The sequence below is a fragment of the Eretmochelys imbricata genome, chromosome 11, assembly GCF_965152235.1.
Source record: "Eretmochelys imbricata isolate rEreImb1 chromosome 11, rEreImb1.hap1, whole genome shotgun sequence".
NCBI classification, from domain to species: Eukaryota; Metazoa; Chordata; order Testudines; family Cheloniidae; genus Eretmochelys; species Eretmochelys imbricata.
In genome coordinates, this window is record NC_135582.1 from 71,036 (window position 1) to 87,776 (window position 16,741).

The 16,741-nt window shown below is 42.5% G+C and overlaps 1 protein-coding gene across 1 annotated transcript in view; it reads right to left on the minus strand.

Moving 5' to 3' along the window:
• LOC144272335 (unconventional myosin-X-like) overlaps positions 1 to 16,741 on the minus strand; it is a 229,841-nt gene that overhangs the window by 65,948 nt on the left and 147,152 nt on the right. Inside the window, exons 25-29 of the mRNA XM_077830334.1 lie at positions 15,577 to 16,362; positions 10,633 to 10,756; positions 7,745 to 7,747; positions 2,874 to 3,117; positions 1,204 to 1,299 (exon numbers count right to left, since the gene is read on the minus strand). Of these exons, the coding sequence (XP_077686460.1) occupies positions 1,204 to 1,299; positions 2,874 to 3,117; positions 7,745 to 7,747; positions 10,633 to 10,756; positions 15,577 to 16,362 (1,253 nt within the window). The remainder of the gene's footprint in view (positions 1 to 1,203; positions 1,300 to 2,873; positions 3,118 to 7,744; positions 7,748 to 10,632; positions 10,757 to 15,576; positions 16,363 to 16,741) is intronic.

Consider the following 16,741-nt stretch of genomic DNA (forward strand, 5'->3'; position numbering starts at 1 on the left):
AGCTCAACTTTTTCCCAACTGTCCATTTATCCCTGGAATATCTACATATGCTCCTAGATACCTGGCCTCACCAATCCCTTGGAAGCTGCTCCTATACAGTCCATCTCCATACTGCCCGTATGAGGAACCAGAAATGGGTTATATGATGCACACCTGTCAGTGGACTTGGGAGAGGTTTCAGCAATAGGAAGGCAAGACGGGTTGGGATTAATTCCAGAAAAGACTTCTGACCTGCCTCAACTCCCAGAAACCTTCTTGGACTAGCTCCCTTATCTGACCTGCATATAAACCCTAAAATCAGACTGTTTCCAACTGGTCAGTTTTATGATTTAATGGAAAAGGAAGGATATGAAGTTACTTGGCTGTGACAAGGATTCTTGTTCCAGACACAAGTCTTGAGAGTGACTCAGTCCTGGAGAACCAGCAGAGAGCCCATCCTACTCTAACTTCAGCTAAGAAGCATTTGGGTTTTGTAGAGAGGTCACTAACAGAAGCTCTAAAATGACAATGATTTGCCCTTTCTATTGCAGGTGCTTTCCTCTTCCTCGGAATGGATGCTGCTATGGTGAGTCCAGGGGCTGACATTTAATACTTATTTCTGCCATCAGGCCAGGATGCCTGAAGGGAAGGATGAGTCATTCTCTGGGTTTACATTGCTGAAGTTTTATCAGATGACTCTGAAGACTCTGATAAATTACAACTTTCACTCCGACCCCTGGATAAAACAAATTCCCTCGAAGGTTGCCTCAGTCATTTACAGAAACCATGAATGGCTGGTATTGTTCACCTTGGATTTTATTTAATAAATAAATCAGCTAATAGACATTCCAGTTATAATAAGTGTTGCATGAAAAAAAACCTGTTCTTATCAAAAAGTCATGCTTAACTTAGGCCATATTACAGAAGCAAAAGGTAATGTATACTCTCAAGAAAGAGAGCAGTGGTGGAACAATGGGCAGAAGAAAGGAAGTTCCATGACTACATGAACACAGACTAAATTTCCATCTCATTTCTGGGGATGGGGAGTCCACAGATGATATTTGTTGTTAGAGAAGTATGTAATGAAGCTCAGAAACAAATCCCTTCTCATCCCAGCAGAGGAAAGTTAATGGACTTTCCAGGGCAGAGTTGAGATTCATTGCAGGAGCAGCATGGGAGTAACCCAGTAATGAATGAAGATGGATAATAAATTCCCTCTTGTACCTGGCATCTTCTGGTGACTCTGCCACAACGTGGTAAATTCTGTCCTCTGTCACAATATCCAGAGCATTCTCCTTCTCATGAATATCCACAATCTCCCTGTAACACAGTGAACGGTGAGACCCAGCAAGCTGAAAAACTTCCATAAGCATCACATTTACTCCATATGACTGATTTTTCATGCTGTACCATTCACTGTAGAAAATAAATGAATGGTGTCTGGCATGTCAACACTTTTGTTGAAACACAAGAATTTCACTGGTCAATAGCAAGAATTTATGAATCCTCCTTAAAATGGCTGTACAGCTAAACTATACAACAGCAGAAGGCACGCATACCAATTTAATACTTTCTTTAAACCCATCAGCAAACAGAGATTTGAGTTGCCAGAAAATAAAACGGGGAGGTGGACAGGTGGAGTTAGTTACACCCGCCATGACTGCTCATTCGTTTTGTTTCTTGGAAGGGCTGTCAGTCTCAGTTAACTCAAGTGATTAACTCAAAACAAATTAACTCAATTAAAAAAATTATTCATGATTAATCACAGTTTTAATTGCATTGTTAAACAATAATAGAATACCATTTATTTAAATATTTTTTGATATTTGGATGTAAATACCTTGCAATGCTGGCTACTACAGTGCCATGCAAATGCCTGTTCTCACAAGATCCATCCCCTATCGCCTGTCTCACTTTCAGGTGACATTGTAAATAAGAATTGGGCAGCATTATCTTCCATAAATGTAAACAAACATGTTTGTCTTAGCAATTGGCTGAACAAAAGTAGGACTGAGTGGACTTGTAGGCTCTAAAGTTTTACTTTGTTTTATTTTTTAGTGCAGTTACGTAAGAAAAAACAATTCTACATTTTTAAGTTGCACTTTCACGATAGAGATTGCACTACAGTACTTGTATGAGGTGAGTTAAAAATACCATTTCTTTTATCTTTTTTACAGTGCAATTATTGTAATAAAAAATATAAAGTGAGCACTGTACACTTTTTATTCTGTCTTGTAAGTGAAATCTATATATTTGAAAATGTAGAAAACATCCAAAAATATTTAAATAAATAGTATTCTATTATTGTTAAACAGTATGATTAAATTTGCAATTAATTGTGATTTTTTTTATTACGTGATTAATTTTTAAAGTAGTTTGACAGCACTATATCTTGGTACTCTAGGTGGAGACAGTATGAGGGTCTGATTCAATCTCTGGGTTCTACCAGTGAAAGACAGGATGCCTGGCTCTAGCAGCCAAAAATGTGCCCACAGGTTAGGGGAAGGCACAGCAATATAACTCACCCACAATCAAACTCCACTAGGAACCCTGGAGTTGTCTGGAATAGCGCTGAGGCAGATGGAGTCAGGGGTGGGGCAGAGCACATGGGTGATGTGCTGAATTAGTGCCTCTCCTGGACAACCTCTGTCAGTGGCTACTATGCAGCCTCAGCTGGAGTCTGAAGCTGCTCCCTACACTGGACAAGGAACTTGAAAATAGGGAGCAATCCTACTCCCGCAGAGACTGACTGGATGATTCAACAGGATTTTCCTTCTCTACCCTCAGATTCCTCTAACCCTATACAATATTTCTAGGCTAGTGCAACAGCCCTTATTATTAGTGATATGGACAGAGAATGTTGGAGTTCTATTGGGTTCATTCTTCTCACTCACTTTGCCCTTCTGATGTCTATTGTCCCCTTCAGTTTTTCCTCACTGTCATTCTCAAAGTACATCAACTTAGATTCTCGAAGAGCAAACCAGCGGCGCTTCCAGTTACGGCGAGACAGAGTTGACATGCCGCCTCCTTTTTTATAGAGCCAGCCTGACTTCAGGGCCTCTTGCTTAGTTCTGAACCACATGAAGGCCTCATTCTTCAGAACACACCATCGCCGTCTCCATGGGTTCATCAGACCCCCTGCAGAAAGGAAAGAGCACAAGACATTATCAAACCTGCAGCATCACGCATCTCCCTAGTCTAATCCTTGTGTCTCAATTAGACATCTGGGCACCATTTCAGATCCGTGCCTGGCCACACATAGAAGGAATTGAGGACTGGAATAGAAATATGGCTGGGATTAGGGTTTGGCCAAAGAAAGAACAGAATCAGAGGTTGAACCAAACATGAACAGTTTCTGAGAAGGGAAAAGTGCACTCTGCTTTTGTTTTCTTGTAGAATTTCTAGAAATTCTCACTTGCTTCTCATTTTTTAATTTGCAGTTTGTCTGAAGTGCCAAGATGCTGTTACAAAGGTGCATCCTGAAGTTTCTGTGGCCTGCTTGAAACCAGGAAACCCTGAAAAGCTAGAAAAAAAGAACAAAGTTCACAAAATGTTCATCTTAAAGATGGCTGAAGGAGGACTTTATGTAATCCAAACCTTGGCACCTTCTGAGGTTCCTCCCATCACTGATTCAGGAATTCCTGCGAAGTGAAGACCAGCACCAACAATGACAACTCCTCCCCATGCATGCAGTACAAACAGTTCCTCCTTCACTCCTTCGTATTTCTGTTCCAGAGTGCACACGCTGCTTTCCCAAATTTGCAAAACAGATGGATGTTCACCACACTATGCTCTTGCTCTGTTGTTTACACTGCCACCATATCCTACAATGAGCACAAAACCTTGTGACTGAGCTACAGGCATGTCCTTTAGAAAGAAATACTCAATCTGAATTTAAAGACTTTGGGCCACATTCTGAAGCGGAGTTACATCATCTTTGGGCCACTCAGGTAATGCAGAAGGACTGTAACACAGCAGTAAATGCCAAGCAGAGAACTACCTAGGTTCTGCCATGGCAGTCCTCCATCAGCATGGGGGCCACTAAGGATATCTTAGGGAGAATGTGTAGACCCATTTATTACAATTGTAAGCTCAACTGTGCAAGTGAGTGAAAATCCATAAAATATCACAATAACCTATATCAAGAAATGTCAGTGGGAAAAGGTGCAAAAGGGAGGCAGAATAACTAAATTAATCCAAACAAAAAGGCCTACTGATATAACTCAAGGATTGTGTTAATAGGTCTGTAAACAAAAGGAGCGTGGGACTGGAAATCAATGAATCCAAATTGGTGTATCAACTTGGAAATTAGGCCTAATTGATTAAGAAAATAATGAAGAGATTAGCCCATCACTCCCCTTTTGGAATCCTTAAATAAAAGACTTTGTGGGGAGAATTGGGCTGTCTGGCAACAACTGCTGCCTGGGAGATGGGTGGACCAGAAGGAGCAAGCTTCACCACCAAGGCTGTCATTATCGCCATCTCCTGGGGACCCCAGAATCCACTGTTACTCTGTTGAGCCTCTCTCATCCTGATCCTGAAAGATGTTCTGACCAGACCAGAGAGAGGGACCCATAGGACATCACAGCCTCCACGGAACACCAGTTGGCAGCAATACCCACTGCACTGGGAACCCCTGATACACAAAGCCTATCAAGGATGGGAGGGGGAGACAGAACTCAGCTGAGTTCCTGCCAGTTACTGTCCCTGGACTCACCCAGTGGCCCCAGTATCCACCCCGAAGCACCACATTGGGAAGGAGCTCCCCACACCTTATAGGGAGAAAAGAGTGCTTCCATAGGTATCCTCACCACTCACTCAGATAACAACCACCTCCTGTTGTTTACTAATATAAATAGTCCTGTAGCTGTGGGATTCTGCATAGTCTCTTTTCTAAACTGAACATTCCCAATCTTTCCTGTCTCTCTTTATCTGAAAATCTCTCTGTTACTCTAATTATTTTCTTTATTTATCTGTGGACCCCTTCTATTTCTGCTATATCATTTCTGAGTTAGAGACAACACACAAGATCACAGTATTAATTGATTCAGAGAGTTAAAGGCCAGAAAGGACCATTAGATTATCTAGTTTGACATCCTATATGTCACAGGACATTAAATTTCACCCAGTTACCTCTATATTAAGCTAATAAATTACATTACATTAAAGCAGCAGTTCTCACACTGTGGGTTGTGACCCCGAAGTGGGTCGTGACCCCATTTTAGTGGGGTTGCCAAGGCTGGCGTTAGACTTGCTGGGGTCTGGGGATGAAGCCAGAGCCTAAGCCCCACTACCCAGGGCCAAAGCCCGAGCCCCACCGCTTGGGGCTGAAACCAAAGCCTGAGGACTTCAGCCCTGGGTGGCTGGGCTCAGGCTACAGGCCCCCCGCCTGGGGCTGAAGCCCTTAGGCTTCAGCTTTGGTCCCCCCGCCCAGGGTGGTGGGGCTCGGGTTTTGGTTTTGGCCCCAACTCCTGGGGTCAGGTAGTAATTTTTGTTGTCAGAAGGGGGTCATGGTGCAATGAAGTTTGAGAACCCCTGGATTAAAGCATCTTCCCAGAAAGGCATCCTGTCTGGATCTGAAGACATCAAGAAATGGAGAATCCACCACTTCCCTTGGTAGTTTGTTCCAATGGTTAATCACCTTCAATGTTAAAATGGTGTGTCTAATTTCTAATTTAAATTTGTCTGGATTCAGTTTCCAGCCACTGGTTCTTGTCATGCCTTTCCTCACAAGATTAGAAAGCCCTTTAGTATCCAGTATTTTTGCCCTGTGAAGAGACTTTTTACACTATAATCTAGTCACTTCTCAATCTTCCTTTTTGATAAGTGAAACAGATTGAGCTCTTCAAATATCTCATTGTAAGGCATTTTCTCTCATCCTCAAATCACTTTTTTGGTTCTTTTCTGCACCATGTCCATTTTTTCAATGTCCTTTTTAAAAAGCACACACCAGAACTGTATGCAGTGTTCCAGTACTGTCTCATCAATGCCACACACAGAGATGAAATCACCTCCTTACTCTCTCTCCTCAGTTTATACACCCAAAGAGAATATTTGCCGTTTTTGCCACAGCATTGCAGTGGGTGCTCATGTTGTGTCACTTGTCCACTACTACCCATAAATCTGTTTCAGAGTCACTGGTTTCCAGGATACAGGCCTCATTCTGTAGGTATGGCCTGCATTCCTTGTTTGTAGATGTACAGCTTTGAATTTGGCTGCACTAAAATGTATTTTGTTTCAATGGGCCCAGTTTACCAAGTGATCCAGATTGCTTGTGTATGACTGCCCGACATCATTATTTATATTCCACCAATCTTTGTGCTTTCTGCAAATTTTATCAGCAGTGATTTTAGATTTACTTTCAGATCATTGATAAAAAATGCTGAATAGCATTGGGCCAATCCCTACAGAACCTCACCCGACAAGGATTTCCTATTGACAACTACTTTGTTAGCCAGTTCTCAATCCATTTAACTTGTGCTCTATTGACAGTACATAGTGCCAATTTTTTAATCAGAAAGTTGGGTGGTACTCACTCAAACACCTTACAAAAGTTTAAGGGCTTGTCCCCACAGAGACTCAGTGCACAACACGTCAGGGTGTAAATGTACACCTCACCAGCTTGCCATGCAGTAAGGGACCATGTGGACTCTGTAAGTTTCATAGTGTGCTTTGATATATGCCTGTTTCAAAAAGCGCTATGGAACTTTTAGTGCATGGTCACAAGATCCACATGACCACTTAGAGTATGTCTACAGTGCAGTTAAAAGCTGGGTCCAGCCAGCTGACTCTGGCTCATGGGGCTTGAGCTAAGGGGCTGTTTAACTGCTGTGTAGACATTCAGGCTTGGGCTGGAGCCTGGGCTCTAGGGCCCTGCAAGTTGGGAAGGTCCCAGAGCTCAGGCTGCAGCCCGAGTGTGAACACCTACACTGCAGTTCAACAGGCCCTTAGCCTGCGCCCCACAAGCCTGAGTCAGTTGTCACAGGCCAACCACAGGTGTCTAACTGCAGTATAGACGTACCCTTAGTGTGTGGCAAGCCAGGGTGTAAATCTACATCTACAAAGTTCCTTTATGAACCAAACTTCTAACCTCATCAGTGAATGAAATCAGGTTCGCTTAACAATACCTGTCTTCCCCAAACACGTGTGATTAGTATTATATTGACTCAAGGATGCAGCCAATTGTTTGACTTCACATGCAGTTTGGTCTTAAAAACATTCAAGAGATCAAAGAACTACATTCCCAGTGTTACTAACCATGATAATACTCCCTAACTGCACTTTGACATGTTTCCTGTTGGGCAGTTATGGAAACTGCCAGTATTATGCTCTTCCTACAATTCACCCACGTCAGGCTTCCCACAACACCGTGCAAAGCTGCAGTCAGCTCTGGCATTAGAGAATAGGAAACGTGCCCAAGTACCAACACTGAGAATGTAGGATTCAAAATGGCTATGGGAAAGTAACAAGGTATGAAGGACAAAACTGGCACAAGGAAGTGGGTTAAACGTAAACTTTAAGTGATGTGCAAAGAGTTTTGTAACTTCTAAAATCATACTATAAATACTACTAGCTGAAATGCGTATCTTAGAAGGACACTTTCCGTATAAGGTGAACAAGCTATGAAAAGGGTATGTATGTCTCTTTTTTGTATTATACTGCTTTATCTTTAGACAATGCACACAATACCCATTAATACATTCAACATATATGTTTTGACTAACAATTAACTATATTCCCATTCTTTATTAATTGAATTCCATACCAGCTTTTCCATTATTTTGCCCAAGATTAATGTCAGTCTACCTGCCTATAGTTACTCAGGTCATCCTGCTTGCCTTTTTTGACTATTGGCACAACATTAGCACTCTCCCCTTGGTCTTCCAAGATTTATTAAAAATTAACATCAATGGACCAGGGAGCTCTTTGGCCAGTTCTTTTAAGACTTCTGGGTGAAAGTTATCCAGGCCTGCTGATTTAAAAATGTTTGTCCACAGTAGATGCTATTTAACTTTGTCCATTACTAATGGACTGGAAACTACTTAATCATCCTGTTTCTTTCTAGTATGGACTTATTTTAGAACACTTCTGCCTTTTCTGCATCAGCATTAAAAATGTTACCAAGTATTTTAGATGCCAGCATCCTGGGTGATTTATAATCAGTATTATTCTTCACCTCAAAATTAAACAGAAGTTTTTGTTGGACTGTTTATAATGATGTCCAAGTCTCTTTTCTGTCTCTGACAGTTAATATTGAACCCAGCAATGCCCATGAGTAGCTAAAATTATTCCCATGCATTACCTTGCATTTATTATCACTAAATTTCATCTGCCAATGTGTTGTAGGTTTACCTCACTTGGGTAGGACCTCTGATGTTTCTCACAGTCTTCTGTACTTCTGACTAACAAACAGTGCTGCATCTTGTGTAGATTGATGGTTCACCCCATTTTAGATTCATGAGTAAACATATTAAACACCACCAATTCCAGTACAGAACACCAGGGCATCATCCACTGTTAACCATGTTGAAAAAATGGAAGTTTTCAAATAAGTTTATATCTTGGTCAAACCACACCGGAATTTCACTGGACAAGAAAAAAGCATTTCTCTGATCCCGAGGCTTTCTCTGCCAAATTTCAAGGCCCTGATGCAAACAATGGTGGTGTTAGACCTCTCACAAAAATTTACAAATATCTTTTATAATGGAAATTGTTAGCTAACTCAAATAAAGAAAAATAGAATCATAGAAATTCATCCCCCCACACTGAGGCAGGATTAAGTATACCTAGGCCACCCTGACAGGTATTTGTCTAACATGTTAAAAACCTCCAAGGATGTGGATTCCACAGCCTCCCTAGGTAACCTGTTCCTGTATTCTTACAGTTAGAAAGATTTTCCTAATAGCCAGACTAAATCTCCCTTGCTGCAAGCTAAGCCAATTACTTCTTGTCCTACCCTCAGCAAACAGAACTGATCCTCTTTATAACAATCTTTTACATATTTGAAGACTGTTACCATGTTCCCCCTCAGTGTTATGTTCTCTAAATTAAACATGCCCAATTCTTTTAACCTTTCCTCATAGGTCACGTTTCTACAACTCTTATTTTTGTTGCTCCCTCTCCAATTGTTCACATCTTTAAAGTGTGGTGTCCAAAACTGAACACAGTACTCTAGCTGAGGCTTCACTAATGCCAAGTGGAACAATTACCTTCCTTGTCTTACTTACACCACTCCTGTTAATACATTCTAGAGCAACATTTGCCCTTTTCATACTATTGACTCATATTCAACTTGTGAGCCACTATAACCTCCCAGTCCTTTTCTGCTGTACTGCTGCCTGGCCAGTTATTTCCCATTTTGTACTCATTCATCTGGTTTTTCCTTCCTAAGCATACTACTTTGCACTGGTCTTTATTGTATTTCTATTACTATCAGCTCTCTCTATAATAAAAAGGTATAGTGGAAGTAAATCAGAATAAGGGGAGAGTCAATGAAACTGAAAGGCAGCAAATTTAAAACAGAAAAAAGGAAATACTTTTAACACAATGGATGTTACCTGTGCATCTGACTGCCACTAGATACTGTTGAGACCAACACCTTGGTGGAATTCAATAAGGGAGAAAGTCTCAAAGCTGCCTTAGGGAAATAGGCACACAATGCCAACTGGAAGTTATTTGCAGTTCCAGTCGGAAGTTATGTCCCTATCTCCCTTAGGCTCCCTTGAAAGTCCCAGCCTCAAAGATTGTGAATTTTTATCGATCATGGCAACATCCAAAATTACAATAGAAAGGACTACAAATGTAGAAGAGTCATTAATCCTCCAGTTTCAAGATATAAAGCATTCACTAATTGAGAGGATTAGAAAAAAACCTTCCCTTCTAGGCATGTTATTCCATAACTATCCACTTAGGGGTTTCTTGCACCTTCCTCTGAAGCAGCTGGTTCTGGCCATTGTTTTAGGGCTCATCTACACAGTGACATCCAGGAAAATTAATCTGAATTAACTGAAGGTGTGAATTTGAAATTAATTAGTTAAACTGCATTAAACCCCTGTGGGACCACATTCATTCAAAATTAAAGTGACCGTAATTTGGTTCCACTCAATTCACTTTGGAAGTGAATTAAACTAAACCAAATTAAGGCCACTTAAATTCTGAGTAACAGGGATTTAGTGCCTATGTTCTGGCAGGGGGAAGCAGCATGGGTGTGAACTTGCTTTTCCGAAGGGTCTCTACCTGGTGCTATCTCCCTGCAACCTGAAATCCTTCTTCCTCCCTGGCATTACCTCCTCTGTGGTCATGCAAGCATCCTAGAGACTATCCAGTCTTTACATATTCCACCCAATATTTTGTGCTGTTTTATCTCCCCAATGCTGTAGTTTAGTTTTACTCATCTGAACTGCAAACACCTCAATGGGCACCCTAAACTGGTGTGTATAAAAGGGTTTCACTAACAGGGATATCCACTCTAATCCCTTCTAAATCTTTCTTCTGCAGAGATTTCCCATTTTTTCTTTGCTGGTTTGGATAAAGAGACAGAAAAAATGTAAGTAGAGAAATAAACAGGAAAAATGTATGGAGAAAGGAAGGGAGAAGAAGCTGGAAGAACAAGATACTCTCAATGCTTTCATGGTATAGACTACAGTCACTTACCCTTCATATAGAGATAACTGTGAAAATAGGGTGGTCCTGAGCCATTGAAGATTGTGACCCGGCCATTGCAGAATTCTTCGTCTGTGTCTATATAAACATCCGCTTCCTCCTCACTGTCCAGAAACTAGAAAAAAAGGAAAAGATCAACTTCTCTAAGTCTAGGGCAGATGGGTACAGAACAACAAGGATCCAGCAGCCACATAACTAGATGTAAAACTTGAATCAGATGCTCCCATATGTCCCTTTTACACAAAGCAAACAATTAAAATAGGGGCTTGACACCTCACCCACTAGTTCCTAAAGCCAACATACTCAGCTAGTAATGAGTTATTAAACAGAAAGGGAGCTGCCTCCAGTTACCTAAAGTGATAAACCCTCCTGCTTCTGGACATAATCCAAAATTTACTTAGTAGGATTAGAAAGATATTTTCCCTTTAGGAAGGTTCTTCCATAACTGACAATTGCAGGATTCCTTGCTCCTTCCTCCAAAGCCTCTCATACCGGCTGCTGTCAGAGACAGGATACCAGTATGGCAGTTCCTAAATTTCTATAATTGCTTCCTGATTATCAAGTAATAAGCATATCCTGGGCTAAATGAACTCTAAGGCCAAAAACACAGAATATTAAAATATGCTATTTAGCCTCTTTCCCAGCACACTGATTGGCTACTGTAAGTCTTTCTGCTTTCTTTGGGAATTGTCCTCAGAACTACAACGATATGCTCACAACAAAGAGGGCTGCCTCAATTTCTGACGTTCTGTCCCCATCCTGGTAAGAGTGTGAGAGTCCGAGGCGGCGTATTTGCTGTGGGTCTGTGCATAGACATAACTTTCAACCAATTGTCTGTGCATAGACAATTTCAAAGGCAGTAGCTTGTTAGTACACAGGGATCTGTACAATCATTGGACAGCCACTGAGACATAACAGGTCACTGTTTGTTCAAGTCTATGGTCGAATTGGCTACAAGTGGAACCTCAGCCAGAATAAAGTGCTACACACTTTCAAATCCTAATTGCTCTGTTTTGAAAAATGTTCACTCTGACCAGATGTTGAGTTTAATACTGATGAAGGCAGCCCCTTCATCCCCCCACAAACTGCACGCGCTCTCTATTCACTCCTCTCTTCTTCTCTGCCATTGCCATTCACTCTCCCTGATCTTCATTCTCACCCTTTCCCCTCTCATTCCCTCTCCCTCACTGCATTCAAAATCCGTTATTGCTGCACCTTCGCCTCTTCGTGGGCCCCTACATCTGCTGCTGTTGCCCGGCTCCTGCTGGTCTCCTGGGCTCTAGAAGGCCCTCAGGCTGGTGGGGGCAAGCACCACCCTGCCCCATCAAGCCAGAAGATAGCTATTGGGATCTTTGCTCCCACGCCCTTGGGAGGGGGAATTGAGCTGGGATGTTCATGCCCCCAACCCCCAGGCCTAGGGATAGGTAGGGATCTGCTTGGCACACTGCTTCAAGTTTAGGATCGCTAGCTCTGACCTAGTGTATCTTCACTCTTGCTCTAAAACTGCAGCATGGAGGGCGAGTGGAGTCCAGATTAAAGCTTCTGCCCAGCAGCTGCACCAGAAGACTGGCTCTGTTGAGCACTACTGGAAAAATGCAACATAGGGTCAACTAGCAGGGTCACCAGAAGGAACCAAGGTCCTAGAAGCTTGAGCAGCTGCTGCTGCTACTCAGGTGTGGTGGGAAGATGTAATACTTCTAACATTACATCTCTCCTAAAACTGATGAACATGAATGACAAATTCATGGAGTACTGTGCAACTTTCTAACCAGGTATGCAGTGCTGCCAGAACCCAAATTTTGTAGTGTTGAAAGCAGGAGGAGGCTGAGGGATAAGGAAACTGGAAGGCGGCAATACTGAGGGGAAATCTCAGGCAGTTTAGAAACTTGGGTGCCAGGTTAGTATTAAAGAAGGGCAAAAACAGAAGAAAGTAATTTTAAGGATATCCTGGTTATAACAGAGCATGTGATCCCCCTTTAAGGGAAGGTACTGCTAGCATGCCTTTTATTGGAGCTCAGCACTTAAGACAAGATAATTCTGAGAGATATGGGCTCCAGAGGGATTGATGGGAGGTATATTCCCACATCACATGACAGAGGAGCAATGTGACTAGAATAGGGACTATATATAAAGCAAGATCTGCTCTGGAGGTAGAGACCTGCAGATCTCTACGGGGGAGGTCTGGGGTAGAGAACACTCAGCCCAGGAAAGGGACTGTGAAAAAAGGTCCTGTGGATAGGTAGGACACAGAAGGACCTGGGAGAAATAAGAAGGAAACGATCTGACGCACAGTTGGCTAGATGTGTTTTGTTGTTGTGAGGTGTGGTTTTTAGTTTTGGTGGGGTTGGGGTGTTTTGTTTTGCCTTCCTCTTAAGCATCACAGATTGGCCATCGCTAGCGATGAGACAATGGACAAGCCAGACCAGTGCTCTGAGGTGGTAGGGAATTCTCTTTCTAGATGCCTGACTGATATTTCTTGCTCCATGCTCAGAGTCAAGCTGATCACCAGATCTGGGCTTGGGAACGAATTTCCTCTCAGCTCATGCTGGCTAGGACCTTGGGATTTTTTCCCCCTTCCTCTGCAACATGAGACATGGTTCACTGCTAGGATCATCTGGGCACCTTTCATCTAATGAATTCCCTGCCATTGCAGAAGCCTTGGGCATTGATGGTGACTTAGTTTCTCCCATTCTCTTCCTGTGGCACAGTTACATTTCCTGACGCCTGAAATGTTTTATCTAAACTATGTGGGTTTAATAGATGGGTATCTGGGTGAAAATTATTGGCCTGTGCTATACAGAACATCACGCTAGATGATCTAAGGTTCCTTCTCACCTTAAACTCTGACTCTGAAATATAGCACTTGAGTGGGCTCGAAGCCCACTGCCGTACTAACCTTTTTTAAGAGCCCAAGGCCAAAACTTTCAGTGAGTGAGAGCAAGCACCTCTGGGTCAGAGGGTTATGGTAACATGAGCATGACCAAGCGTGTTTTAATACAGCCAAATGCAAGGTGATGCATGGGAATGGGTGATGGGGAATGGATCACTCGATGGTTACCAGTTCTGTTCTTTCCCTCTGGGGCACCTGGCATTGGTCACGGTCAGAAGACAGGATACTGGGCTAGATGGACTTTTGTCTGACCCAGTATGGCTGTTCTTATGTTCTTAAGGAACAAAGAACATAGGCTGTAATTGGAGGATGAGGGAATTTATTCTCGAAAAGACTTAGGGGTCTTTGTGGATAACCAACTGAACATAAACTCCAGTGTGGTGCTGTTGTAAAAAGGGCTGGATTATAAACAGGGAACTACCAAGAAGTAGTAGGGAGGTGAAACTGCCTCTGTATACAGCACCGGTAAAGGCCCTGCTAGAAAACTGTGACCAGTTCTATTGTCTTCATTTTAACAAGCATGTTAAAGAATAGAGAAGGCTCAAGTAAGAGCTGCAAGAATTATTGAAGATCTGGAAAACCCACCTTACAATAAAAGGCTTTTCAAAGAACTAAAACTAATGTATTACAGAGTAGGTAAGAAGCAATTTGATCACGATCTAAGAACCTACACAAAGATAAGGTATCTGACATAATGTATAATAATAATAATAATAATAAATATCTAACATCATAACAAGGTCCAAGGGCTGGAAGTTGAATTTGGAAAAATTCAAACTGGAAATGTGATGCAACGTTTAAAAAGTGTATGTAATGAATCACTGGAACAGAATAGCATGGGAAGTGGTAAATCAATCTTCATCTGGAGTCCTTAAATAGAGACTGAATATTTTTCTAACAGATATGATGTAGTTCAACCACAAGACACTGGTCTCAACAGTGTCACTTATCTATCTAAGGCATCTTTAATGTATTTATCCTCACAATACCCGTGGGAGGTAGGGGAGTAACGTCACCATTTTACAGACAACTAAGGCCCAAGTATGTAGGAGTTGTGGTGCTGACGAAGGAGCCTAAATCTCATTTTCAACTTGGATTTAGGCACTTAGGAACCTAAATCCCATGGACGGGCTCCTAAGTGCCTAAATCCATTTTGAAAATTATACTTAGGCTCCTAAGTCAGTTAGACATTGCAACGTTAAGCGCCACAACACCTAAATACCTTTAAAAATCTGGGCCTACGTGATTTGCCCAAGAGCACAAGAAGTCTGTGGTGGAGCTGGGAACTGAACCTGGGTCTTCAGAGTCCCAGACCCCTAGGCCCACCCTTCCTGTAATTCTCACAGGGGAGGGAATTACTATGTGAAATTCTGTGAGGGTCAGACTAGATTATCACAATGGTCTCTTCAGGCTTTAAAATCTATTCATATATTCTATACACAGTAGGTGGCAGCTGAAATCACGAGTAGATGATTTAGGAGTTAAGCATCTACTCTGAAACCCTTGCCTAAGCAAGACCAATAGGGGTTTTGGTGATGAGATCAATTCTATCTATTGTTCTTACTCTCTCATTTAGTTTCCTCTCATTGTTACCCATTAGGTCTTCCCTGGAGAGACTTAAGCTATTAATATAAAGTCTCTGATGAGAGAACACATGGCAGATGTTAATCACACTGCTGGAAGGTGCTCAGATAACATGGTGATGAGCACAGTATAAGAACCTCTACAGAAAGCGGAAGTCTGCTGGCTTGTGTGGGGGCCAGTAATGACGGAGAGACACATCCCTTCTGCCTTTTCACTAATTGCTTACTGCCAACACATCAGGTCCTCTCTCTCATGACCATTATTAGTGATCTAGTATTGGCCAGCAAAGATTCATAGACTCTAAGGCCAGAATTGATCACTGTGATCATTTACTCTGACCTCCTATATAACAGCAGATGGGCTAAGAGAGTATTATTTACTAATAACTGCACTCAAAGTGAGACACCAGAGAATGAATAGATAAAGCAAAACTGGCTATCAGTTAATGCAAAAATTCTTACGGAGTCTAGGCTGCCACGATTGGAGTCCATGCTGGTACCATGGGAACGCCTCAAGATCTCCTCACCATTTAGGGGCTCAGCCAAGGTGCTCCCAGTATCTCCAAAACCATCAAACTCCTCGTGGTCATAGTCAGACTCCACATCTGGTGGGAAGCTGTAAATTGGCTCTCCGATCACCCTACTGTTACTCCTCAGGGTTTCTGAGACTGTGTTGTAAATACTTTCTGTGGTGTCAGATGGGGCACTGTGCTCCTCGGGGCTTTCCACAAGATGATCTGCAGTGCTGTCTACCTCCACCTCACCCCTTCTCAGAAATGGTAGATTCATATATGTGTCTTCCTCAGTGGAGCTGTCGCTGGTTCTGGTGCTGTGTTCATCCAAAACAACCAGGCTGGGGACAGAGAGCCCCTCATCATCAGCATGAAAGCCTTCATCTACTTCTTCCTCAGCCAAAGGCGCCACAAGGCTGCAGTCAATGTTGAGGGTTCCTTCATTGGAAAGTGAATGTTCTAGGCTTTGCACACTTTCATCCAGGTTTCCAAAATCCAGTAGTTCCAAGAACTCTTGAGCAACCCTGGATGCTTCCTTCTCTAGCCTCTGGATCTCCTCTTCTCGCTGCCAGTTAATTTCATTCTTGGTGTTTTCACAGGCAATGGACATGTGATCTGCCTTCTGCTGCTGCTGTAGCTTCTCAATCTCCTTTTCCAGCCTTAGGATTTCCTCCATCTGCCTTCTCTCCTCTTCCTGCAGTGGGATCTCCTCCTCCTGGGTCCTTAACACCTCCACCTTAAAGAAATTGTGCCAATATCAAATTAAAGAGCCCCAACCTATAAAGGGGCTGCCTTCCTGGGTCCTCCAATTTCTCTTCCCCACAAGAACATGCCTGATGTGTATTCTCACTTCCCCTCTATAAAAAGCCACTGCATGCATCCTTTCGGTTTTTCATCCTCCCACTCCAATACACAGCTATGGTATCTCCAGTCAAAGCATATAGCTCTGAATTTCTCAGCTGCTCTGTAGCCTCATTGGAAGGCTAGCTGCTTTATTAGAGGACCAGGCCTGTTCACCTGCTATCCACACTAAAGTATGGTAGGGATGAAGGAAAATTCCAGGAAATGCACCACAATATGCAGATGATGAAGGAGCCTGGAAAACATTATGACAG